The 24999-nt window shown below is 47.3% G+C and overlaps 1 protein-coding gene across 3 annotated transcripts in view; it reads right to left on the bottom strand.

Annotated features, from left to right (window-relative positions):
- Positions 1 to 24999, bottom strand: part of USP4 (ubiquitin specific peptidase 4) — a 156066-nt gene that overhangs the window by 15890 nt on the left and 115177 nt on the right. For all 3 annotated transcript variants that reach the window (XM_054033998.1, XM_054033999.1, XM_054034000.1), the window contains 4 exons: positions 15455 to 15646; positions 14095 to 14183; positions 12410 to 12622; positions 12260 to 12330 (listed from right to left, as the gene is read on the bottom strand). In XM_054033998.1, coding sequence (XP_053889973.1) covers positions 12260 to 12330; positions 12410 to 12622; positions 14095 to 14183; positions 15455 to 15646 — 565 coding nt within the window. The remainder of the gene's footprint in view (positions 1 to 12259; positions 12331 to 12409; positions 12623 to 14094; positions 14184 to 15454; positions 15647 to 24999) is intronic.

Raw genomic sequence — 24999 nt, 5'->3', positions numbered from 1 at the left:
GGTGGCAGGGTGGACCTGCTGCCTCTCCTAACCCCGGGCTGCACCTTTGCAACCCTAATACCTGCTTTAGGTCTTCACCAAGGCCTGAAGCCTGGGGAGTTGCCAGGTTGGAGCTCCCCAGCTCCTCCTTCCTTTCCCCAGCACCGCTCTGTCCCAAGTATCCTTCTTTCCCAGGCAGCCAGGTCCTTCTCTCTCAAGAGCTAGAGAGAGCCTGACTCAGTCCCTGCTTCACAGCCCTTTTATAGGGTCACCTGTGGCCCAATTGGACGTGGCCCCAGCTGTGGCTGCCTTCCCAATCAGCCTATTCTTATTGGCTCTCAGCCCCAGCCCTCTCCAGGGGCTGGCTTTTAACCCTTTCAGGGCTGGAGCGCGGTGAGTGCCCCGCTACACCCTCCTTTACTAAGGACTGGAACTCCGGATTCCTCTCATCTGGGAGCTTGTAACTGAGCTTCAAAACAGTGTCCAAAGGGTGAAATTGTAACACCCCAGTAAAGCTTGCTGGTTTGCAATATAAATCTGTAATCCACCTGTGGAATAAAGCTTCCATGCAAATAAATCCAGCTTCTTGTCCTCTCCTTTATAGAGTTGGTGCCTGGCGCCCTCATCTTTCTTTTTCAGTGGCTGGTACCACTAAAGGGAGCCTGGAGGGGGATGGTTATATAGGTCCTTGAACCCCTGGGTGGGTACATAGTACTTCACTCTTTTTGCAGTCAGAGCAGGGAAGCCAAGGTCTGCCAGAGCAGTGGTTTTCAACAGTCATTTGTGGACCCCTAAAAAATTTCAAATAGAGGTGCGGACTCTCTTGGAAATCTATTGTCTATATATAGTTAAAATCTGTTCAGTCAATGTTCAAAGTTCTTGATGCCAGTAGATGGAGCCAGCTGAGGTAGCTACAGGGAAGCTATTGATTGGTGTGATAGAATACACCCATGTTCACACCCTCTTGTAATAATCTTTGTATAAGGTACGCTCATCATTTGAAAACTCATAACTTGCTGATCAGTAATATCATAGAATCATAGAAGATTAGGGTTGGAAGAGACCTCGGAAGGTTATCTAATCCAACCCCCTGCTCAAAGCAGGACCAAACCCAACTAAATCATTCCAGCCAGGACCTTGTCAAGCTGGGCCTTAAAAACCTCTAAGGATGGAGATTCCACCACCTCCCTAGGTAACCCATTCCAGTGAAACAGTGTTTCCTAATATCCAACCTAGACCTCCCCCACTGCAACTTGAGACCATTGCTCCTTGCTCTGTCATCTGCAACCACTGAAAACAGCCAAGCTCCATCCTCTTTGGAACCCCCCTTCAGGTAGCTGAAGGCTGCTATCAAATCCCCCCCTCACTCTTCTCTTCTGCAGATTAAACAAGCCCACTTCCCTCAGCCTCTCCTCGTAAATCATGTGCCCCAGCCCCCTGATAATTTTCGTTGCCCTCCGCTGGACTCTCTCCAATTTGCCCACATCCTTTCTGTAGTGGGGGGCCCAAAACTGGACACAATACTCCAGATATCGCCTCACAAGTGCCGAATAGAGGGGAATAATCACTTCCCTCAATCTGCCGGCAATGCTCCCACTAATGCAGCCCAATATGCTGTTAGCCTTCTTGGCAAAAAGGGCATATTGCTGACTCATATCCAGCTTCTCATCCACTGTAATCCCGTCTTTTTCTGCAGAACTGCTGCTTCGCTACAGGCTGGGGATTGACTGGCTGTGTACGGGATTCTTCCTTTCTAACCTCATCAGATTTATTTTGGCCCAATCCTCCAATTTGTCTAGGTCACTCTGGACCCTATCCCTACCCTCCAGCAAATCTACCTCTCCCCCGAGCTTATTGTCATCTGCGAACTTGCTGAGGGTACAATCCATCCCATCATCCAGATCATTAATGAAGATGTTTAACAAAACCGGCCCCAGAACCGACCCCGGGGGTACTCTGCTTGATACCGGCTGCCAATTAGACATCGAGCCGTTGATCACTACCCATTGAGCCTGACAATCTAGCCAGCTTTCTATCCACTTTATAGTCCATTCATCCAATCCATACTTCTTTAACTTGCTCGCAAGAATACTGTGGAAGACCGTATCAAAAGCTTTGCTAATGTCAAGATATATCACGTTCACTGCTTTCCCCATATCCACAGAGCCAGTTCTCTCATCATAGAAGGCAATCAGGTTGGTCAGGCATGACTTGCCCTTGGTGAATCTATGCTGACTGTTCCTGATCACCTTCCTCTCCCCTCCAAATGGTTTCCTTGAGAACCTGCTCCATGATTTTTCTGTAGTTCCTATGTTCTCCTTCTTCCCTTTTTTAAAGATGGGCACTATATTTGCCTTTTTCCAATCGTCCGGGACTTCCCCCGATCGCCACGAGTTTTCAAAGATAATGACCAATGGCTCTACAATCACATCAGCCAATTCCCTCAGCACCTTCAGATGCATTAGATCCAGACCCATGGACTTGTGCATGTCCAGCTTTTCTAAATAGTCCTTAACCTGTTTTCGCCACTGAGGACTACTCGCCTCCTGCCCATACTGTTTTGCCCAGGACAGCAGTGTGGGAGCTGACCTTGTCTGTGAAGACCGAGGCAAAAAAAGCATTGAGCACTTCAGCTTTTTCCACATCATCTATCACAAGGCTGTCTCCCCTATTCATTAAGGGTCCCACACTTTTCTTGACCTTTTTCTTGTTGCTAACATACTTGTAGAAACCCTTCTTGTTACTCTTCACATCCCTTGCTAGCTGCAACTCCAGTTGTGTTTTGGCCTTCCTGATTATATCCCTGCATGCCCGAGCAATATTTTTATACTCCTCCTTAGTCATCTGTCCAAGTTTCCACTTATTGTAAGCTTCCTTTTTGTGTTTAAGCTCACCGAAGATTTCAGTGTTAAGTGTTAAGCCTGCCATATTTGCTATTTTTTCTGCACATCGGGATTGTTTGTTTCTGCGCCCTCAATAAGGCTTCTTTAAAATACAGCCAGCTTGGTAAAGTGTGATACCATAAAACAGCATGGTAAAGTGCACGTAGCAACATTATAGGTAAAGTTATGAACCTAAGCTGAAATCATGACTGAAGTATGTTTGCCAGGTAAGTCTGGGGAGTGGTTAAACCAGTGTCTCAAAGACCAAGGGCAAGCGGACACTGCAGCCAGGTGTCAACAAAGTGGATGGGCCATTACCTACAAAGTGGTCATTCTTTGGCCAGAAAGGGGGGCAGGGAAAAAGATCTGCATCTTAGCAAAGAGAAAGAATGGAGTCTCCTTCCTCCAGCAGACTGCCAGTCTCCTGGTTCTCAGCTGGAAATACTGTACTTTTCAAAGAGGGAATAAAACATACATACATTCATATATATATAATAAATAAATAAAAGAGGGGCAAATCCCAAGACACCTCTCTCTCTCCCAGTCTGTCTCTGGCATTGCACTGAAGACGACAAAGAAAAACAGTCACTGGACATTGGGAGAAAGGGCTCCTGACCTAAGGAGTTTGGTCAGTAATGCAGCTGGAACCGTATGATGAGAAACTTTGCTTTGAATCTAATAGAGTTTAAGTAAGCAGTAGAAAGCGTTATCTTTGCTATCATTTTTTAAAAACTATTTCTGACTTTTATCCCTCATTACTTGTACTCACTTAAAATCGCTCTCTTTCTAGTTAATAAATTTGTTTTATTGTTTCATCTAATGCACTGTGTAAACTGAAGTGTCTTATCAGATAAGCTGGTGTACATTATACCCTTAAGGGAATAACAAACAGTATTTCTGGACTTTGTCGGGGAGGGCTGAACACTGCAGAACATACATTTCTGGGGAAAGTTTGGGATTGGAAGTGTGTTGGGGTCACCGTGCAGTAATAATCAAGGCTGTTGAGAGCCCAGGTGTGGCTGGCAGGCTGCAGTTCACACAAGCATCTGGGAGTGACCGGCAGACTGGTGGCTATTTTAAAGCAGTCCACATTGGAGGTTACAGCAAGGCATTGCAAAGGCACCTCAGGTTACAGGGCAGGGGTGACACAGCCACTCCCTGGTCTGGATTGCACCCTGATATGCCACAGCGGTATCGATGCTCCTGACATCAGTAGATGAAGCCAGCTGAGGTAGCTGCAGGGATGCTACTGATTGGGCAGGAAGCCCCACAGGTTCCAAAAGGTCCACCAGTAAAGACCCAGTCCCCAACTATGCATAGTCCTGAGGTCCCTCCTATAAGCATCTTGCTGGTACTGAGGCAGAAACCACACTGGGCAGCGACACATCCCTCCTGATGGGACCAGCTACGATACATAGGATCCCACTTCAGAGTCTGATGAGGAAGAAACCTCTTCTTGTGGTCATGGCTGTACCCATTGGTAGCAGTGAAGAAGGCTCAGAATCTGAAGAAAGGGGAGCTGGGGAGATCATCTGTGGTTTTTCCTTGAAGGGTACAGCCCTAACTGGTACCCTGATGGCACAATCAGATGGAACTGCTTGGTGCAGGGGTGAAGGCACTGGAGGCAGTAGCTTGGGGGCCTGGAGAGGCTTTTGAATTGCTGGTGATGGCGACACAGAGATTTAACAACCCTCTCATAGCCTCAAATGCCTTAGGGGTAGACAGTACCAGGAAGATACACTGTGGTGCAAGGAGATGCCGACTAAGGTGCTTCGGGAGTCGGTCTCAACAGGCCTGCACTGAGCTCTGACGTCAACAAACTTCCCTGTTTAGAGGTATGCTTTAGTGAGTGCTTCCTCTTTGAATGCCCTCCCAAGTCTTTAGAAGAACTCATCCTCTTTACATCTGTCGACATGCCTCGTATCAACTCCAATTTCTGATGTCTCTGTTACTAGCGATGCTGATCTGTCTCTTGGTACTGGTTGCCCCGTGGTGAGTTGCTCCTGACCAACACTAAGGTGCTCGGTACCCAGACTGAGGCAGATGGCTCAGATGAAGGACACAGTGCCAGTTCCATCAGGAGACATTTTAAGCTGGCTGCCCTATCTTTTTTTTAGAATGAGGCTTAATGCCCTTACAGATGCCACACCTGTCACTCACATGAACTTAAGGCAGCTGGGGTGAGGGTCACTATTAGGCATTGCCTTGCTGCTAGAGTGTCAGGGCTTGAAACCCAAAGAGCATAGCATATCTTCGGTACTGGGGCTGGTACCCAAACTGGGTGCCAGAACCACACAAAGTAACAAAAACAATTCTTTTCTGTACTGACTATAGAGGGGTACTATTTACAGGTACTGAGTAGAGACTTGCAGAAGCAAGACCAGGGAGCTCCAACAACTGTCACAAGAGGTAGGAAGGAACTAAAGGGGGTCAGGGCAGTTCATCCCTTTATGCCTGCATAGTGTAGGTGCTCAGGTCGCCCCAACAGGTAACACTAACAGCTGAAACTCTCCTACACCTGTACATTGGAGCACACAAACACCTACAGTGGAATGGGCATTTGCAATCACTTGAAGAAAAGACGGTTACTCACCGTTGTAACTGTTGTTCTTCGAGATGTGTTGCTCATATCCATTCCATTAGGTGTGCGCGTGCCGCGTGCACGATCGTCGGAGAATTTTCTACCCTAGCAACACCGGCGGGTCGGCTGTGGAGCCCCCTAGAGTGGCGCCTTCATGGCGCTGAATATATACCCCAGCCGACCCGGCGCCCCCTCAGTTCCTTCTTGCCGGCTACTCCGACAGTGGGGAAGGGGGGCGGGTTTGGAATGGATATGAGCAACACATCTTGAAGAACAACAGTTACAACGGTGAGTAACCGTCTTTTCTTCTTCGAGTGCTTGCTCATATCCATTCCATTAGGTGACTCCCAAGCCCAACTTAGGTGGTGGGGTCGGAGTGAGACATTGCTGTGTGCAAAACCGCTGATCCGAAAGCAGCATCGTCCCTGGACTGCTGCACTAGCGCATAGTGAGCCGTAAACGTGTGGACTGATGACCAAACCGCCGCTCTACAAATGTCCTGGATCGGAACTTGCGCCAGGAAAGCAGTCGAGGAAGCTTGGGCCCTCGTGGAGTGAGCGGTGAGGTGCGGTGCTGAGACACCTGCTAGGTCATAGCAAGTCCGGATGCAAGACGTAATCCAGGAGGATAGGCGTTGTGAGGAGACCGGTGAGCCTTTCATTCGGTCGGCCACTGCAACGAAGAGTTGCGTCGTCTTTCTAAAGTGCCTTGTGCGGTCAATATAGAAAGCCAGGGCCCTGCGTACGTCCAGAGAATGCAAACGTTGATCCTGGCGAGTAGCATGTGGTTTAGGATGAAAGACCGGGAGAAATATATCCTGGTTGATATGAAACGGAGAAACCACCTTAGGGAGAAAGGCAGGATGTGGACGAAGCTGCACTTTATCCTTATGGAAAACTGTGTAAGGGGGCTCGGATGTAAGCGCCCTGAGTTCAGAAACGCGCCTTGCTGAGGTGATGGCTACGAGGAAGGCTGTCTTCCAGGATAAGTACAAAAGTGAACAGGTGGCCAGTGGCTCGAATGGAGGACCTGTGAGCTTGGAGAGAACCAGGTTGAGGTCCCACGTCTGAACGGGCTGACGTTGTTGTGGGTACATCCGGTCTAAGCCCTTGAGGAATCTAACGACCATCGGGTTAGAGAATACCGAAGACGCGAGTTCCCATGGGTGAAAAGCCGATATAGCGGCCAGGTGAACTCTAATTGAAGATATCGCCAACCCCTGCTGTTTTAGGGAGAGGAGATATTCCAAAATGAGAGGAATGGGTGCCTGCAACGGGGACATGGCTCGTTGTTCGCACCAACAGGAGAACCGCTTCCACTTGGCCAGGTACGTGGTGCGTGTTGAGGGCTTCCTACTGCTCAGCAGAATCTGTTGGACAGAGTGCGAGCATTGCTGCTCTGCCTGGGTGAACCATGGAGCAGCCACGCCGTGAGGTGGAGTGATTGCAGGTCGGGGTGACGCAGCCGGCCGTGGTCCTGAGAGATGAGATCCGGACATAATGGAAGCGGGATCGGTGTCTGAACCGAGAGTTCCAACAGTGTGGTGTACCAATGTTGTCTCGGCCACGCTGGAGCGACCAGAATTACCTGTGCCTGGTCTCTGCGCAATTTGAGCAGTACCTTGTGGACCAGAGGAAACGGAGGGAAGGCATAAAACAGGTGGTCTTTCCAGGGAAGGAGAAACGCATCCGAGAGGGAGCCCGGAGCTCGACCTTGTAGGGAGCAGAACACGTGGCACTTCCTGTTGTCTCGAGATGCAAACAGGTCTATCTGGGGAAACCCCCACTTCTGGAAGACGGAATGTATGATGTCCGGACGGATAGACCACTCGTGCGTCTGGAAGGACCTGCTGAGTCGGTCCGCTAAAGTGTTCTGGACTCCAGGGAGGAACGATGCCGTGAGATGGATTGAGTGGGCAATGCAGAAGTCCCACAGGCGAATGGCCTCTTGGCATAGAATTGACGAACGTGCTCCTCCTTGCTTGTTGATGTAAAACATGGCCGTGGTGTTGTCGATGAGAACTAACACACAGCGGCCACGTAGGAGATTGAGAAATGCCTGGCACGCCAGGCGCACCGCCATCAGTTCCCGAACATTGATGTGCAGGGCTAGCTGGGGTGCAGTCCACAGGCCCTGGGTATGGTGTTCGTTGAGATGGGCGCCCCAACCCAGAGATGAAGCGTCTGTGACCAGGTGCAGAGAGGGTTGTGGGGCGTGAAATGGCATCGCCTTGCAGACCACATTGTGATCTAGCCACCAGGTGAGGGAGGTCAGGACCGAGTTCGGGACCGTGACCACCATGTTCAGGCTGTCCCGATGTGGGCGGTATATTGACGACACCCAGGTCTGGAGTGGGCGAAGCCGAAGTCTGGCATGCCTGGTTACGTATGTGCAGGAGGCCATGTGACCCAGCAGGGTAAGGCACGACCTCACCGTGGTAGTTGGGAAGGCCTTGAGCCCTTGAATGAGGCTCGTGATGGTGCCAAAGCGGTTGTCTGGCAGGATGGCTTGTGCACGTCTGGAGTCTAGGACTGCGCCGATGAATTCTATTCTCTGGGTAGGTTCTAGAGTGGATTTGTCCTTGTTGAGTAGGATGCCCAACTCGTTGAATGTGTGCACTATTATGTGGACGTGAGCTCGAACTTGCTCTTTGGTGCGACCGCGTACCAGCCAGTCGTCTAGGTACGGGAACACCTGTATCCCTTGCCGACGAAGGTACGCTGCCACGACAGCCATACATTTCGTGAACACTCTTGGGGCCGAGGATAGGCCGAAGGGAAGGACTGCAAATTGGTAGTGCACCGTGCTTACCACGAATCGCAGGAAGCGTCTGTGAGGTGGGTAAATTGCGATGTGAAAGTATGCGTCTTTCATGTCGAGGGCGGCGAACCAGTCTCCAGGATCGAGGGAAGGGATAATGGCCCCCAAAGAGACCATGCGGAACTTCAACTTTACTACGAATTTGTTGAGTCCGCGCAAGTCCAAGATGGGTCGCAGACCTCCTTTGGACTTGGGAATGAGGAAGTACCGGGAATAAAATCCCCTGCCCCTTAACTCTACTGGAACCTCCTCTATGGCCCCCATAGCAAGGAGCGTAGAAACTTCCTGTATAAGAAGTTGCTCGTGAGAAGGGTCCCTGAAGAGGGACGGGGAAGAAGGGGGGGAGGAGAGGGGGATTGAAGAAAACTGGATAGCGTATCCCTTGTCCACCGTGCGAAGGACCCAACGGTCCGAAGTTATAAGGGACCAAGCACGGTGGAAATGGGAAAGGCGATCCCGAAAGGAGGGGGCTGGATCCTGGGGGATGACTGGGGCGCCGTCCTCGACCGCACCTTCAAAAGTTCTGCCTGGGGCCTGAAGGTGGTCTCGGTGGCCCCTGGTTCTGACCGGGTTGAGGGCCGGTCCACCTTCTTCTACCACCTCGCCCTCGCCTCCGGGCCGAGTCCTGTCTCTGACGAGGCAGGGGGGGGGGGGGGGGGTAGAAGCGCTGAGGCTGCGGCCTGAATGGCCTGCGCTGAGGGCCCGCAACATGCATCCCCAGGGAGCGCATGATTGTTCTCGAGTCCTTGAGGCTCTGCAGACGAGAGTCCGTCTTGTCCGAGAACAAACCATGTCCCTCAAAGGGCAGATCCTGTAGGGTTTGCTGCAGCTCCGGAGGCAAACCCGAAACCTGAAGCCAGGAGATCCTCCGCATAGCGATACCCGAAGCCAGGGTCCTCGCAGCCGAGTCCGCTATGTCCAGGGAGGCCTGTAAGGAGGTCCGAGCCACCTTCTTACCCTCCTCTACCAAGGCCCCAAACTCTTCCCTGGACTCTTGGGGAACCAATTCCTTGAACTTCCCCATAGAGTTCCAGGAATTAAAGTTATAGCAGCTCAGGAGCGCCTGCTGGTTAGCCGCTCTAAGTTGCAGCCCTCCGGCTGAATAAACTTTACGGCCAAACAAATCGAGGCGCTTAGCCTCCTTCGATTTGGGCGCTGCGGCCTGTTGACCGTGGCGCTCCCTTGCGTTCACTGATGCCACCACCAGTGAACACGGCTGGGGGTGGGTATACAAGTACCCGTAGTCTTTGGACGGAACAAAGTATTTCCTTTCCACCCCTCTCGCTGTGGGTGGGATAGAGGCAGGCGTTTGCCATATCGTAGTTGCATTCGCTTGTATCGTGCGGATCAGGGGTAACGCCACCCTCGATGGGGCATCCGCTGCAAGGATATTCACGATGGGGTCCTGCACCTCCACTATCTCCTCCGCCTGCAGGTCCATATTACGGGCCACCCTACGCAGGAGATCCTGGTGAGCCCGAAGATCTATTGGAGGTGGACCTGAGCACGATGTGCCCGCCACTGCCTCATCCGGAGAGGAAGAGGAAGATGCCTCCGGTGGTACGGGATCCAAGGGAGGGTCCTGGTCTCCCTGCTCCTGGGCCGGAGCATCACCTGCGCTTGGGTCCAGGACGTCAGGTGGTGCAGACACGGAAGCCTCCATGCCCCCTGGCGGAGGCCGAGAGATGGTGGACTCCGGGGCCCTTCTAACGGAGTGGCCCGAGCGAGAGGTCGAAGCTATTGGAGCCCCTTGGGCCTGATGGTACGCCCACGGGGTCCAGAACGACCAGTGAGATGGGCCATGAGCAGGGTCCTCTGCTACCTCCTGCCAATGGCCTATGTCCTGCTCCTCGGCTTGTCCCTGAGGGGGGTATGCCGATCTCGATACGTCCTCAGAGGAGCGGGACACCGATCTCGATGGCCATGGCAGTGCCGAGTGCGTCGAGACGAATCCCGTGGGATGCGGTGCCGCACGGTGCCGGTCCGGAGATGTTCTATCTCCACGCGGTGCCGGCGATCGGTGCCGGGACCGCGACCGGTGCCGGGAGTCGGATCTGGACCTCGACGATGACCTAGAGTAGGCCCGGTGCCGGGAGCGGCCTCTCGACGTCGAGCGTCGATCGTGGCGGTGCCGAGAACTACGTCTCGACGTTGATCGGTGCCGACGATCATAGCGGTGCCGAGACGTAGAGCGGTGCCGCGTCGAAGATCTTGGCCGCGAGTACGACCGGTGCCGAGGTGATATTCGGCGCCGGGACTGCGAGCGGCGTGGGGACCTGCTTCGGGACCTGGACCGGTGCCGTGGTTCCAGCCCTTGCGATGGAGGGCGCATCAAGGCAGGTTTCCCTCTAGAATGGACCGGACGAGTCAACGGTGCCGTCGGTGCCGGTGGTTGAGGCGGTGCCGGCTCCGTGAGAGCTATCAAGTCTCTCGCCGCCGTGAAGGTCTCTGGAGTCGACGGGAGGCACTGTATCACCGCCGGTCTCGGTGGAGACGCTATCTGCACCGGACTCAACGGCCTCGGAGCCGGAGTCGACGGTGCTGGAGTCACCTGTTTTCGGTGCTCCACAGGCGGACGCGGCTCTACCCCCGGCACTGGGGGAGCCGGCGTCTTCGGCACGGAGGTTCCCGTCTTATGGGCTTTTTTATGCCCCGGGGATAATGACCGGCGCCGAGGCACTTGTTGTGCTTGCGGTGCCGACGAGGTCCGGTGCCGGGGAGGCTTGTCCGACGCCACTCGCGTGGTCGGCAAGGCCGGTGCCGCCGGGGCACTGCGCACCGAGGTGCTAGGTGCCGGGGCCTGACTCGTTTCCGGACTAAGTGCCGCCTCCATAAGGCGCACTGCTTGAAGCCGGGAGCGTTGGGCATGAGCCCGGCCCCGCGGCCGGGGGAGAAAGGGGGAGACGACCCCCTTAATCCCCTGAACTACTATAACAACTAGAACAAACGAACAATTTTTAAAAACTATTTAACTATTTAACTATAAACAACTAGAACTAGAACTATAACTGTGAATAACTAACTAGGGAGAGTGGAGAACAGCTATGCCGCGCTCCACAGTTCCAACGACCATCAGGGGCGGTAAGAAGGAACTGAGGGGGCGCCGGGTCGGCTGGGGTATATATTCAGCGCCATGAAGGCGCCACTCTAGGGGGCTCCACAGCCGACCCGCCGGTGTTGCTAGGGTAGAAAATTCTCCGACGATCGTGCACGCAGCGCGCGCACACCTAATGGAATGGATATGAGCAAGCACTCAAAGAAGAACTGGCGTTTACCTGTATTGCCTCCCAGGATACTCTTGGATCCGAAATGTGATTAAACTGCAGGGGCAGCATGCGACTGCATATGTACATGCCTATCTGTTGTAAATGAGGGTAGGTTTGTGTCAGTTTTCTCCCTCCCTACATGCACACTGCAATCAAAATCTCACTTTAACAGGTCTGCGGACCCTAGCATGAGAAAGTAGAAACATTTCCCCATGCTTACCTGAAAATTTCCTTTCTCTCAGCAGTAAGGTCCATAGATCCAGACCAGACACAAAGCAGATCATTCTTAATTACAAACTGGGACCCCAATTCAAGATTTAAGTCACTAAGAAATTTTGAAGTTCCTGTTAAGCTCTGCAGAACATAACTGTAATATCTTTCAAGTGTTCTGGAAGTGAATTCTGAACTAGTCTACTGACCATACAACTATCCTTTGCTGAGCAAGTTCTCAAACTGGCTAGGTTTTCAGGGCTGGGGCAAATCCCACTGCCAGGGACTGACAACTCTGGTTCTGCCTCCTTTGGCGGAAGTAGGCAGAGGGCCCACTGGAATGGATCTGTAGACCTTATTATTAGAAGTTTTCAGGCAAACGGATACATTTTCCCCTTCCATACTGAACTCTCTGATTCCTAGGAGGGGGGCTGATCTTTCATTCTGTATCAGCATCTCTGCATTTGCTTAGCTCCAACTAGAGATCACATCAACAACCTTTAAAGAAGCAAACTACTGACCTGTGACTCTTGTTCATCAAACAGCAGCTTCCAAGTGTCTGGATCCAAGTCAATAGCAAGGGTGGCATAGGCTGTAGGACAGAAAAATGAGTCAGGGTTGCTGTCAGCATGCTACTGAAGGGAGAGCTAAGAGTTACAGAGGATACTTACAGTTCAGTTTTAGAAGTTTCCCCTCTGTTGTAATTGAGTTTATCTCAGAAGTCCCATAGGAATTCACAAGGCTAAAGGCGAACAGATGCTTCTTGTGATGCTGCCCTTCCTTCCCCAGCAAATCATGTGCACAGCCCTCTGACTGGCAGGAATCTGTTTCTGAGGCCTTTTCCCTGCCCTCCTCATCTCCATCCTGATGTTCCATCTCTTCAACTGGCGAAAATTAAAACAAGTACAATATTGCATGCTCTGTAGCCTTTACAGAGACACAAGTACCTCACTGAGAACCATGCTGTGTGAGCTCGTTACGAGAGGCACACTGCTTACATGACACACAAATGCCAGTAAAGATGTGGCAGAAGCTGCTTTACAACAAACTAACTAAAAACAGTAGATTCACACTTTAAAGAAGAAATTTGCATTTGCTAATCAGTTGCACCTGAAAGGCGTTTTTTTCCTGTTAAGGGATCTAGGTAATACAACCTGGGTTTTATCATCTCAGATTCCAAGACTCTAAAGGGGACCATTGTGATCACATAGTCTTTTACCTCCTGTATTACACAGACACGGGGACTTCCCTGAATTAATTCCTCTTTGAACTAGAGCAGAACTTTAGAAAAACATCCAATCTAGATTTGAAAGTTGCCAATGATTGAAAATCTCACAGGTAGGTCATTGCAACCTCCACAGCCCCATCCCCTTTCAAATCCATTCAAAATGCTGGGGCTAATTCTCTGCCTGACACATAATTCAGACCACATCAGTCCCCATGAATCTGTTCTTTGGGGAGAAGTTGCGTGGAAGAAAGAACAATGGATGCTGGTTGGAGAAGAGGGAAAGCCGTGATCAAGAGTGGGATCATTAGTGCACTGAAGGGGACAGAGGGGCTAATTTGTAAAGGGTCCTGAAGGTAAGGACAAAACAGGTATTTTGTTCCTGTGAAGAACACTAGGTGGACACTGGGCTACAAGTCATGCCAGTTAGCACAGCTGATAGTATGCTCCAGCAATGTCCCAACAGAGGAGTGGCAGGTGTTCAGTGGGGTCTGTCCACTGAGATGGGTAGGTCCAATGGAGGTAGCTCCCTTTCTCTAAAGCAAGGCAGCATGTGTCTTGTTTTAAGTTCTTCCATATCCCCTGTTCCCACGGTTACTCTCATGGCAGCACAGCAGGATCCTCTTGTGGCAGCGTCTCCACAGAAGTGCAAATGTGGAGCAGGCTGCAGGGCTCTGCCCAGGCATGAGCCCCTGTAGCTTTAGACTGCAGGGCTCTGGGCACCCTCTCACTTGATTACACCACAGTGCCCTCACAAGACCCCTCCCTTTTCCTCCTGCTGCTCAGCCACCTGCTCTAATGCCATTAGAACATTTGATAGAGATCAGGGACAGGAGACTACTAGTGTAGCAGAAGACTAATGCACTACACCTGGTTCTTCAAATACACAAATTTGACATACTGCACTGTGTAAACCAGAGGAGTTTGAGATTTTGTGGGCCACTGTCATCACACATGCAGATAAGAAGCCCTCTCCAATAATGTGATTCAATCACAGTGTAGAACCAAACATTCCATTAAAGTCCACAATCCACAACAATAATGCAATAAAGCAGAAAATTAAAGGCTGATAGAGGTAGGTCTGAATGACCTTCTAGCAAAGCTTCTCCAATCCAAATGATTACATTTTACCTTCGCAGCCACGACTGGAGCCATTGCAGATCCCACTGTCCAGGCATACACTAGAATATTCTTTTGTCAGAGGAAATTTAATGTAGTGGCTAAACAAAGAAAATGTATTCTTGTTAGGACATTCATGTTGGTGCCCCAATGCCAGAATGCCTGGATCCCCTACATCAGTGGTTCTCAACCAGGGGTGTGTGCGCCCCTGGGGGTACGCAGAGGTCTTCCAGGGGATACATCTAGATATTTGCCTAATTTTACAACAGACTACATAAAAAGCAGTAGCGAAGTCAGTACAAACTAAAATTTCACACAGACGACTTGAATACAATGCTCTATATACTAGACACTGAAATGTAAGTGCAGTATTTATATTCCAATTGAGTTATTTGATAATTATATGGTAATAATGAAAACGTAAGCAATGTTTCAGTACTAGTGTGCTGTGACACTTTTGTATTTTTATGTCTGGTTTTATAAACAAGTCGTTTTTAAGTGAGGTGTACCTTGGGGTACACAAGACAAATCAGACTCCTGAAAGGGGTGCAGTCATCTGGAAAGGTTGAGAGCCACTGCTGTACATCAATTAAAGACAATGAACAAGTGGCCACAAAACCAAATCAAAACAAACCACCATGTACAGCAGCCCTGGCTTCAACAGGAGCAAACTCAGGTTAACAGTGTTTTTGAAAATCCCACCCAAAAGCCTTTACAGTTTTATCTCTGCAACGGATGATAGTAAAGGGAATATCATTATAACATGCGCCAATTGCCAGTATATCTGAACATTTTAATGGGGGCCTCTGTATGTACACACACACATACTTATTTTTCTTCCTTCTTTTCCTCTGGGGAGGGTGTGGAAGAAGGAAGGTGGGGGTAAGTCTTTCAGTCTCAGCCCCATTTCTTTTGATTTTTGTTTTTTTTACCCTTCTCTTTCATGAAGTCTTTTGCCTTCAGCTGAAGGAGGCAGACATTGTGGCAACATCCTTGTTGAAAGAAAACAACTAGAAAATTAAAGTAGAGGAGCCAATCAGAGCAGAGAGATTATAGCAATCAATTGGAGTAGAGAGTTGCCTTAATTATCATAAAGTGATCATGCAAGTCCCTTCACTCTGAATGGCTAATGGTGGCCTGTCAGCCAGAGAAAACAAGGGTTTACATACAGCTTAGTTATTAAGAAATAACCACTGCAGAAATCATGCCCATCAGAGGGAGCATGGTAACAGGGAAAAGCTGTGGAGCTCTGGGCCAGAAACTGGGCAGCCTCCTGCCCTCAGAGGGGTTGAGACAGACTCACTACAGTATAACCGCATGAGCGACTACTAGAATTTTGTATAAACATCCGCACTACCATGCCTGTACTTACCCAATCTGTTCCAAAACAACATTGTACAAGTGATCCAGAGTGAGCTTGTGTTTGGGCACAGAGATTAGCAGTGGCTGCCCACAAAGAACAGTCCCCGAAGAAGTGCTGGACTGTCTTATTCTCTTTTCTCTGAAGTATACAGAAAGAGTGATGCACTCAGCGCCATCCTCACTTGACTTGCAAACTTCATATCTGTTTGAAAGAAAGAAATGGGTGAGTTCTACCCCTACAGCACAGTGGGCAGAAGCAATACTAATTAACTCTAGCAAGGGTTCTACAAAAGATTCACACTTGGGAAGGACAAGAGGGGTTCTCAAACTTTTGCCATGTTATGGACCACACCTTACCAGAGAGATTCTCTCATGGACCCCTCCCACGCACTGAGATTGTGCTGACTGCTATCCCTGCCACTTTGCCCAGAGCCCAGCTCATCACTGCTGTCTCCCTTGCCTCCTGCAGAACACTGCTGTGGTGACTACAGATACTGTTTATGTTAAAATGCACCATTAGGAAAATACGTCTCTAGTGTGATAAAAGTTTTGCCCCTTGTGAAAAAAGTTAACCACACCATCTCCTTCATCTAGCCACATAACAAACAGCATATATTCCTTGACAAATCCTTCTGGTTGCCCCCTCGCCCCCACACAAAAAAAATCAACATTTACCTCAGCCTTATCCAAACTGAGCCTCAGAAGGCCAGCCCTCTTCCAGACTTCAATCTCATACAGACCTTGGGTCCTTTGTTCAACTGCACAAGCAGGTTCAGAAGTAATGGGGACACAGAGCTAAGCATCATACTCAAACTAAAGCACTGCAACCCATATCACTTTAATAACCATCCCAGCACACTTCTATACCAGAGGGGCAACAAGCTGTAACTTTACAGTACTTTGCAATAAAGAGCCTTAAAAACAACTGCCCAAAACTACCTGCTGGAATAAATGAGTAGAGCCACTCAGGAGCAGCTCCACCTGCTCCTACTAGGAACCACAGACATGTCAGCAATACTTATATCCCATGATGTTAAAGGCAGCTGATAGAGCTGTAAGAATCAGCATTTGCCACTTCTTGAGTTTTTGCAGTGATGGTCCCTTCTAAAGAATTTCATGAACTGGACAGTACCAAGTGTTGTGCCTATATTTTAAAAAGGCACTAAGGATCATGTGGGGAATTAAATGCCAGAACACCTTCCTTCTGGTACCTAGTAATTTGGTCTAAATGATAATTTAAAAATAGAATATGACACTAGGAAGAGCACACTATGACAGGGTATAATCAGCTAAGTTCCTGCAAAGGAAAATCAAGTCTCACTAATCTATTAGTCAATAAACAAGTGGATACAGGCAAACAATTCATTGAGACTTTCAAAAGGCCTTTCGCAAAGTCCCTCACAAAAGCTACTAAAGAAACTAAATAGTCATGATGAAAATGGCAAAATATCATTTATGGGTCAAAAACTGTCTAAGAAAAGGAAAACAGAATAAGAATAAATAGCCAGTTTACATCCTGGCAAAGGCTGATAATGGGTGCCACAAGGTAGCATAACTAATAAATATATTAAACATGGGTAACAATCTGGAAAAAAGGGGGAAGCATCGAAGTGGCAAAATTTGCACATGACAAACTTATTTAGTTTAGTCAAGAACAAAGGAACGTTAGGACTTTTAGAGGTACCCAGCATAGTTTGGTGAAGACAAGATGATGTCAGTACATACTCAGTTTTGACAAATGCAATACACACATATTGGAGAAAATAATATGAATTGTTCATACATCTTAAAAGGTTCTAAATTAACTACATCAACCCACTGTATCACTGTAGACAGCTCAATGTGCAGCAATGGCTAAAAACCCCAAGAGTTTTATGGAATGGAATAAAGAATAATAAGGAAAATAGCATTATTGTATCTCACAAAGGATACTGCAGAATTAGAGGGGGCAGAGAAGGGTAATGAGACTGACTGGAGCCCGAATAAAGTCTCCTATGAAGAGATTGCAAAGACCAGGATTGTTACCCTATAGGAGGATACAATAAAAGTAAACAAAATAATGTGTGATCTAGAGAGGAAGGTTGGGAGCTTTTATTCACCCTCTCTCACGATACCTGAGCAAGAGAACAATCAGTGAAATTGAAAAGTGGCAAATTCAAAACTAATCACAGGAAGGGGGAGGGATAGCTCAGTGGTTTGAGCATTGGCCTGCTAAACCCAGGGTTGTGAGTTCAATCCTTGAGGGGGCCATTTAGGGATTTGGGGCAAAAATCTGTCTGGGGATTGGTCCTGCTTTGAGCAAGGTTGGACTAGATGACTTCCTGAGGTCCCTTCCAACCCTGATATTCTATGATTCTAAGCACAATGGACAATTAGCCTGTGGAACTCATCGTCCAAGGACACTATGGCGGCCAAGAGCTTGACAAAATTAAAAAAGATTAGACATTTATTACAGTAACAAGAATATCCACAGTTGTTATAGTAAATATTTAACATACAGATTAGTTTTGGAAAGGCTCTAAAACCTCATTTCAGGACGAGTCAATTGCTAATTGAGAAGGTTAGGAAAAACTTGCCAGAACTGCCTACACTGCAGAGTTTCTCACACCTTCCTTAGAACCATCTGGTAAAAGCTACTGCTAGAGAAAGACACTGGACTAGCTGGATCACTGACTGGTCTGATCCAGACTGACAATTGCTATGTTCTTATTCATGATACTAGGTCAGAAGCTTCTGCAACCAAATCAATGTTTTAGAAACCAGGAATATTTTGGAATAAAAATCACAGCATGTGGTAAGACAAAGAAAGCAGAATAAAGTGGTTCATGATATGGCAAACACATATTTTATAAAAATGTGCACCTTTGTGTAAGTTAAAGGTGAGCTGCAAATCAATTCGGCAAAGTTGCATCAACTTTAACAATAAAATATACTGAATGCCCCTATTAGCCAGGCTACAAGAATGGGGGTATTCAGAATATTAATAATCTGAAAAGCTTTCGTTTTAGGTCCCATGACCTAAGAAGAAATTTAAATTAAACAAAAAACAAACAAACCAAAAACAATAAAACTTTGCAAAACTGTGCACTGTACTTTTTAAAAAGTCACTTACCTGACCCCTTGTAGGCCGGCTCCATGCTCCAGCAGGATCCCTGGGTGATGTGACATCACCAGCATGGTACATGCTGGGGCGTTACATCGGAGCGGGAGCCGGAAGCCCTAGTGGGGCTGGACATCATGGGACCTATGAAAAAAAGATAGTAAGTGTTCTGGTTATGTACTGAATGCCCTCTTCTGTTTAGCCTGGAGAATGAGGGCATTCAGCACAAACACCTGATGGCATTTTTGTCAGATTGATTTGCAGACCACCTTTACATACAGTCACATTCTGATGACATGCCACAGAGATCTCACTATTCTTTCAACAGGAATAACATTCCTCCAGAGAACAATTTACGGCGCTATGGGAAGTGGAAATACTCCCATAGAGCAACACTTTGGCCACAAGGCCCTTGTGTGCATTTCCAAGGGCCTAATGAGAAGTTGTTTTATTTAAACCCACACCCCTTGCTTCAAAAAGCACCTCCTCCTCTACAGTTTATATGCTCCAACTGTCAGTTACTATACCATTGGTTTGTATGAACTGTCTCAATTATATATTGAAACGTATTGTCATAAGGGGAAGAGTGTATGAGTAGGGAGGCCTGTGAAAGAAGCTACTTTCAGAGAATTCCAGTGCCACTCTTTCCCTTCCCTCACAAAATTGACCTGCAAAGGAAAACAATGCACTTGTACCTTCTTTTTGCTTTAAGATGGATACAGAAGACTAATGTTGCGTTTGGTTTTGTTTTAAGCTAGAAGCTTCTTTTTTAAAACATAAGATATTTAGATCTCACCTGTCCTGGAAGGCTCTATTGTTACTAGAGAAGTAGTGAAACAACATCATAAGAACCAAGCAACTGGAAGCTGAACAACTGAGAGGAAAAAGGCTTCTAGTCCATCTGCCCAAAATTCTAGTTTGTTTTTGTTAAGGCCTATTTAATTTAAACTCCAAATGAAGACTTGGGAGAAAAGATGCTTTTGTTAAAGATTCAACATCCCCAGAAGTTCAATTAAGGTTTGAGAATTCACAATGTACATCTCTTGAGATGTCCCAGAAGTCCTCCAGGAAATCCATGAAACACCAGAGTTGATATTCCAGATATTACCTTCCCCAAAAACCCTCGAAACAAAACAAAGCTTTTCAGATTTTCCTTAGCCATAATAAAGGGACCAAGAAAAAAAAAAAAAAAAAAAAAAGGCTCAAATCCAGTACTTTAAAAACACTTTCCGAAGCATCTTTCAAAACCAATTGGGATTAAAACATCGGCACTAACACAAGACATCCTTTGTTAAAGTTATGTGGAAAAAGTAGTGTAGTGCCCTCTATCCTCTACCTCCATGAACCTCTGAATGCTCTCCCTCCCAAAGTGCCTGTTTGGCAATGTATCTGAACATAAGGCAGCCCTGTGTACAGCGAGACCTGTTCCAATGCTTGCTGATGCTGGGGTCAAAGCCCTCATCTGACACTTAAGGGATCCTGCTGACAAAAGCAACAGAATGAAAGTCATAACTGTACTGTCACGCTCTGCCATGGCTCTGCTTTTCACTGAAGGGAGGTGTGACATCCCCAGTGTACAATCTGAACTGCGAAATCACTGTGACCCCGTAACTCTCTAGCTCAGGACACCTCTTACGCTGCTCTGTGAAAGACAGCCCCTTCCAGGCTTTTCTCTCACACAGCCATCAGCATATGAAGGCACATCCAGCAAAGTTACATGAATGCTCTCCCAGCCACTCGTGAACTCCATACAGGGAGACACTCCCATTAACTAGTCCTCCACTCCATCAAAAGGTAATGGATATGCAACAGCCTTTGTTAACCTGAGTAGAGATTCCCCCAAATACTTCAGTCAAAGCACACTGGTTTAAATAAAATATTAAAACCAGTTTATTAACTATGAAAAGATAGATTTTAAGTGATTATAACTGGTAAAGGCATAAAAGTCAGAATTGGTTATAAAAGGAAATAAAACAACATTGCAATCTAATTCCTAAACATAACCAAGTATATTCAACAGGCTTTTGCCTTCCAATTGGGACCACCCCTCTCAGTTCAATGATGCTACCTTTCAAATGCTCTTGCTACCATGAGGAGAGATGGGGAAGGAGAGGTAATGAAGAAGCCATTGTCTCTTATTTTATACCCTCCTACTCTCCTTAAGGAATACCCTCCTGCTGGGGTGCAGACACTCAGTCTGTGGTATACGTGAGATGTGAAGTGTATTGCAAATTTCTTGCTTATACCGTCTGCATATGTGCTGTTTGGAGAACATGTAAGGCCTCGGTTTACAGTCCTCTGGTATCTCTAATGAGCTAGTCTGTGGGCATTTTCCAGGACTCTCAATATGTTTCAGTAACAAACATATAGCAAAATCTCATAACTCCATATACTAATTAACAACATTTATTGAATTCAAAACTCCATAATCATAAAACTCAAGCACACCAAGAGTGATTCTGTTCTCCTATCTGCAGAACAAACTTAACTTGCTTTATTGATTCTCTCATCAAAACAATGCTGGATGGATGTTACAAAGAACTGACCATTTAGGAGTGAAAATGTTCCCTTTTTGGAACCCCTTCATGAAGCAGTACTGGTATAAGAAGAAACAAAAAAGCTGCCAGGCCAGGTTTTCTAAGGACCCTAGAACTCCATACCGCTTGAGCGATGAACTTTGGATTACATAAAACAAATGCATACATGTGGTCCTTAATTTCAGTGTTCAGGAGGATAATTCTCACAGGGTTGCCCAGGGTCTCATATCCACCACAACAGCCCTGTGATTATTCCTGGTGTTCCCAGATATCAACCATATTCACAGGCACAATTAGTAACATTAAATTATATATTTTGTTTCTGGCAGTGCCCACAATGCAATAGGCACTTTCCAGATGCTATGAAAGGATTGTCCCTTCCTGAAGGGCTCACAATCTAAATAACAGATTTGATCTGTTGCGTGAGACTACAGACACAGCTGTGTGAAAGTTATATCTCCTTCGGGCTCAGATTAGAGCCACCCTCTCCTCCTCTCCACACCAAACAGAATTTCAGGGGCCACAGATGAATGGAGCCTGAAGGACTCCAGACTCTTCGAGAATTACACCCCCCAACCAGTGAAGTCAATGGGAACTGCTGGGCAGCTGGCACTTTCAAAGTCGGGCCATTTATTTAGGGTTTTAAATATGGATCTGGGGGCCTATATTTAGGGCATCCATTTTGGAAAATCTTGGACTGATTAATTCTCAATAACGCTTGGGAGACCTGCTGCAAACGAGTGAGTAAGCAAACAACAAGGCAGGTATAATACAACTTATCATCAGATGAAACTTGCACAGCTGGCTCCACTCCCAGCTCTGCACACTAAGGCACAGACCTCAATATTGGTGCAAAAAAGGGTAACATTGTAATTCACTATAATTTTAGGTTATTACAAACTCACCTTTGCCTTTACTGAATTTTAGGAGGTATTTACAATTCTTTTCCATATACAAAATGCTTTGAGATCAACAGCTTATGTATTTAAGTCTTCAATTGTCTGTTTTATTAAAAGAAGTGTTCATGCTAATTAAACAAATTCCTAGAAAAAACTTTCTTCCAGTAAGAGACAGGCCCAAAAAGCTTCAAGGAGTTTACCTCTTTCTTGCTCAGCTCCAGGTCCAATTACAGACTATGAAATGCAGGTTCTCTAAGATGTGTGGTCCCTATCTGTATTCTATGCACACCATACACCTGAGTCTGGAAATTTTTAGAAAGCAGTGTCCAAAGGTCTGCACATGTGCAATTGTTCTCCTCATGCTCCAAACAAAGAGTATAAAGGCCAGTATGGACTGATGCCTCTCCAGTTCCTTTCCTTACTATGAAGCTGGCTATGATCCACAGCAGAGGGGCGGGGGGGCAGGTAGAGGAATACAGATTGGGGCCACACATCTCAAAGAACTTCCAGTTACAGGTAAGTAACCGCCATTTCTTCTTCGAATCATGGTCCCTATGTGTATTCCATATGAGAGATTAGTAAGCAGCAGTCAACAGGAAGTGTGTGTGAGGATGCAAATGTTATGGCTGTCTGTAATACCGTTGTCCCCACAGCTGTATCTGTATTAGAAGACTGGACCAAAGCGTAGTGTCTTGTGAAGTTGTGTAAGGAGCTCCAGCTAGCTGCCCTCCATATATCTAGTAAAGGTATGTCTTTCAAAGATACCACAGAGGTTGTTTACACTCTGGTGAAGTGGGCTTTCACTGCCTCTGGGCAAGGTGGGGGATATGAGCAAGATGATGCAGCCTGAGATCCATTTAGAATCTCTACGCACATAGAGCTTGATCTTTCAATCTCTGCTATGGAAATAAAGTCTAGGTTTCTTTCTAATTACTTTTGTTCTCTGTAGATAAATAGCCTGTGCCCAGTTTACATCTAAGGGGAGGGATAGCTCAGTGGTTTGAGCACTGGCCTGCTAAACCCAGGTTTGTGAGTTCAATCCTTGAGGGGGCCACTTAGGGATCTGGGGCAAAAATCAGTACTTGGTCCTGCTAGTGAAGACAGGGGGCTGGACTTGATGACTTTTTTTTTTTTTTTTGGGGGGGGGGGGGGGGAATAGATAGCTCAGTGGTTTGAGCATTGGCCTGCTAAACCCAGGGTTCTGAGTTCAATCCTTGAGGGAGCCATTTAGGGATCTGGGGCAAAAATCTGTCTAGGGATTGGTCCTGCTTTGAGCAGGGAGTTGGACTAGACCTCCTGAGGTCCCTTCCAACCCTGATATTCTATGATTCTAAGGAGTGAAGTCTCCTCTCTCATCAGGGGTATGCAGTTTTGGAAAAAATACTAGTAAGTGGACAGGTTGATTCGTATGAAACTCCCAAATTACTTCAGGAGTGAATTTTGGGTGGAAGCAAAGAAAGACATTCTCTTTATGAAAAATGGTATACAGCTCATCTGCTATGAGCACTCCCAGCTCATTCAGCCTTCTGGCTGATTTGATAGCGACAAGAAAGGGAACTTCCATTGAGAGATCAAACAGAGCAGATGGCTAATGGTTTGAAAGGAGGTTTGATGAGAAGTGAAAGAGCAAGGTTGAGGTCCCATGGAGATGTTGGCTACTCCGCCAGTGGAAAAGATCTAAGAAGTCCGTTAAAGAATCTAGTTGTTGTAGGATGAGTGAAGATAGTGTGATCCTTGATAGGTGCTGATTGCTGCCCAATGGGCCTGTAGGGAACTGACAGAAAAACCCAATGTCTTAATGGTGAGTAGGTAATTGAGGATAGCTGGGATCCCAGCAGATTCTGGAGATGACTGGTGTTATCATGATCAAGAGAAGAAATGCTTCCATTTGGCTGAATAATACTTCCTGGTAGAATCCTTCCTGCTATGGTTGAGGATGGATTGAACCACTACTGAACATGTGCGCTCTACCTCTGATGTCTATCCAAATATCAGGTCTTGAGTTGTAGTGGCACTGGGTTGGGATGCTTGATTGAAAAGCAGACTTTGACTCCCTCAGGGAACTGATGGGCAGGATCCTCTGGGAGGCTAATATGATGCGGAAAGGAGTCCAGGAGAGCTGGCTGTATTTTAAAGAAGCCTTATTGAGGTTGCAGGAACAAACCATCCTGATGTGTAGAAAGAATAGTAAACATGGCAGGTGACCAGCTTGGCTTAATAGTGAAATCCTTGCTGATCTTAAATACAAAAAAGAAACTTACAAGAAGTGGAAGATTGGACAAATGACCAGGGAGGAGTATAAAAATATTGCTCAGGAATGCAGGAGTGAAATCAGAAAGGCCAAATCACACCTGGAGTTGCAGCTAGCAAGATTCACCAAGGGCAAGTCATTCTTGACTAACCTAACTGCCTTCTATGACAAGATAACTGCCTCTGTGGATGAGGGGAAAGCAGTGGACTTGTTAGTCGTTGACTTTAGCAAAGCTTTTGATACAGTCTCCCCACAGTATTCTTGACAACAAGTTAAAGAAGTATGGGCTGGATGAATGGACTATAAGGTGGATAGAAAGCTGGCTAGATCATCGGGCTCAATGAGTAGTGATCACTGGCTCCATGTCTAGTTGGCAAACGGTATCAAGCGGAGTGCCCCAAGGGTCGGTCCTGGGGCCAGTTTTGTTCAGTATCTTCATTGATGATCTGGAGGATGGCGTGGATTGCACCCTCAGCAAGTTTGCAAATAACACTAAACTGGGAGGAGTGGTAGATACTCTGGAGGGTAGGGATAGGATACAGAGGGACCTAGACAAATTAGAGGATTGGGCCAAAAGAAATCTGATGAGGTTCAACAAGAACAAGTGCAGAGTCCTGCACTTAGGACGGAAGAATCCCATGCACTGCTACAGACTAGGGACCACGTGGCTAGGCAGCAGTTCTGCAGAAAAGGACCTAGGGGGTTACAATGGGCGAGAAGCTGGATATGAGTCAAAAGTGTGCCCCTGTTGCCAAGAAAGCTAACAGC

This window comes from Malaclemys terrapin, chromosome 7 (assembly GCF_027887155.1).
Source record: "Malaclemys terrapin pileata isolate rMalTer1 chromosome 7, rMalTer1.hap1, whole genome shotgun sequence".
In the NCBI taxonomy this organism is placed as follows: Eukaryota; Metazoa; Chordata; order Testudines; family Emydidae; genus Malaclemys; species Malaclemys terrapin.
Note: the sequence above shows the minus strand (reverse complement) of the source record. Positions and strands in the feature narration are given on the sequence as shown.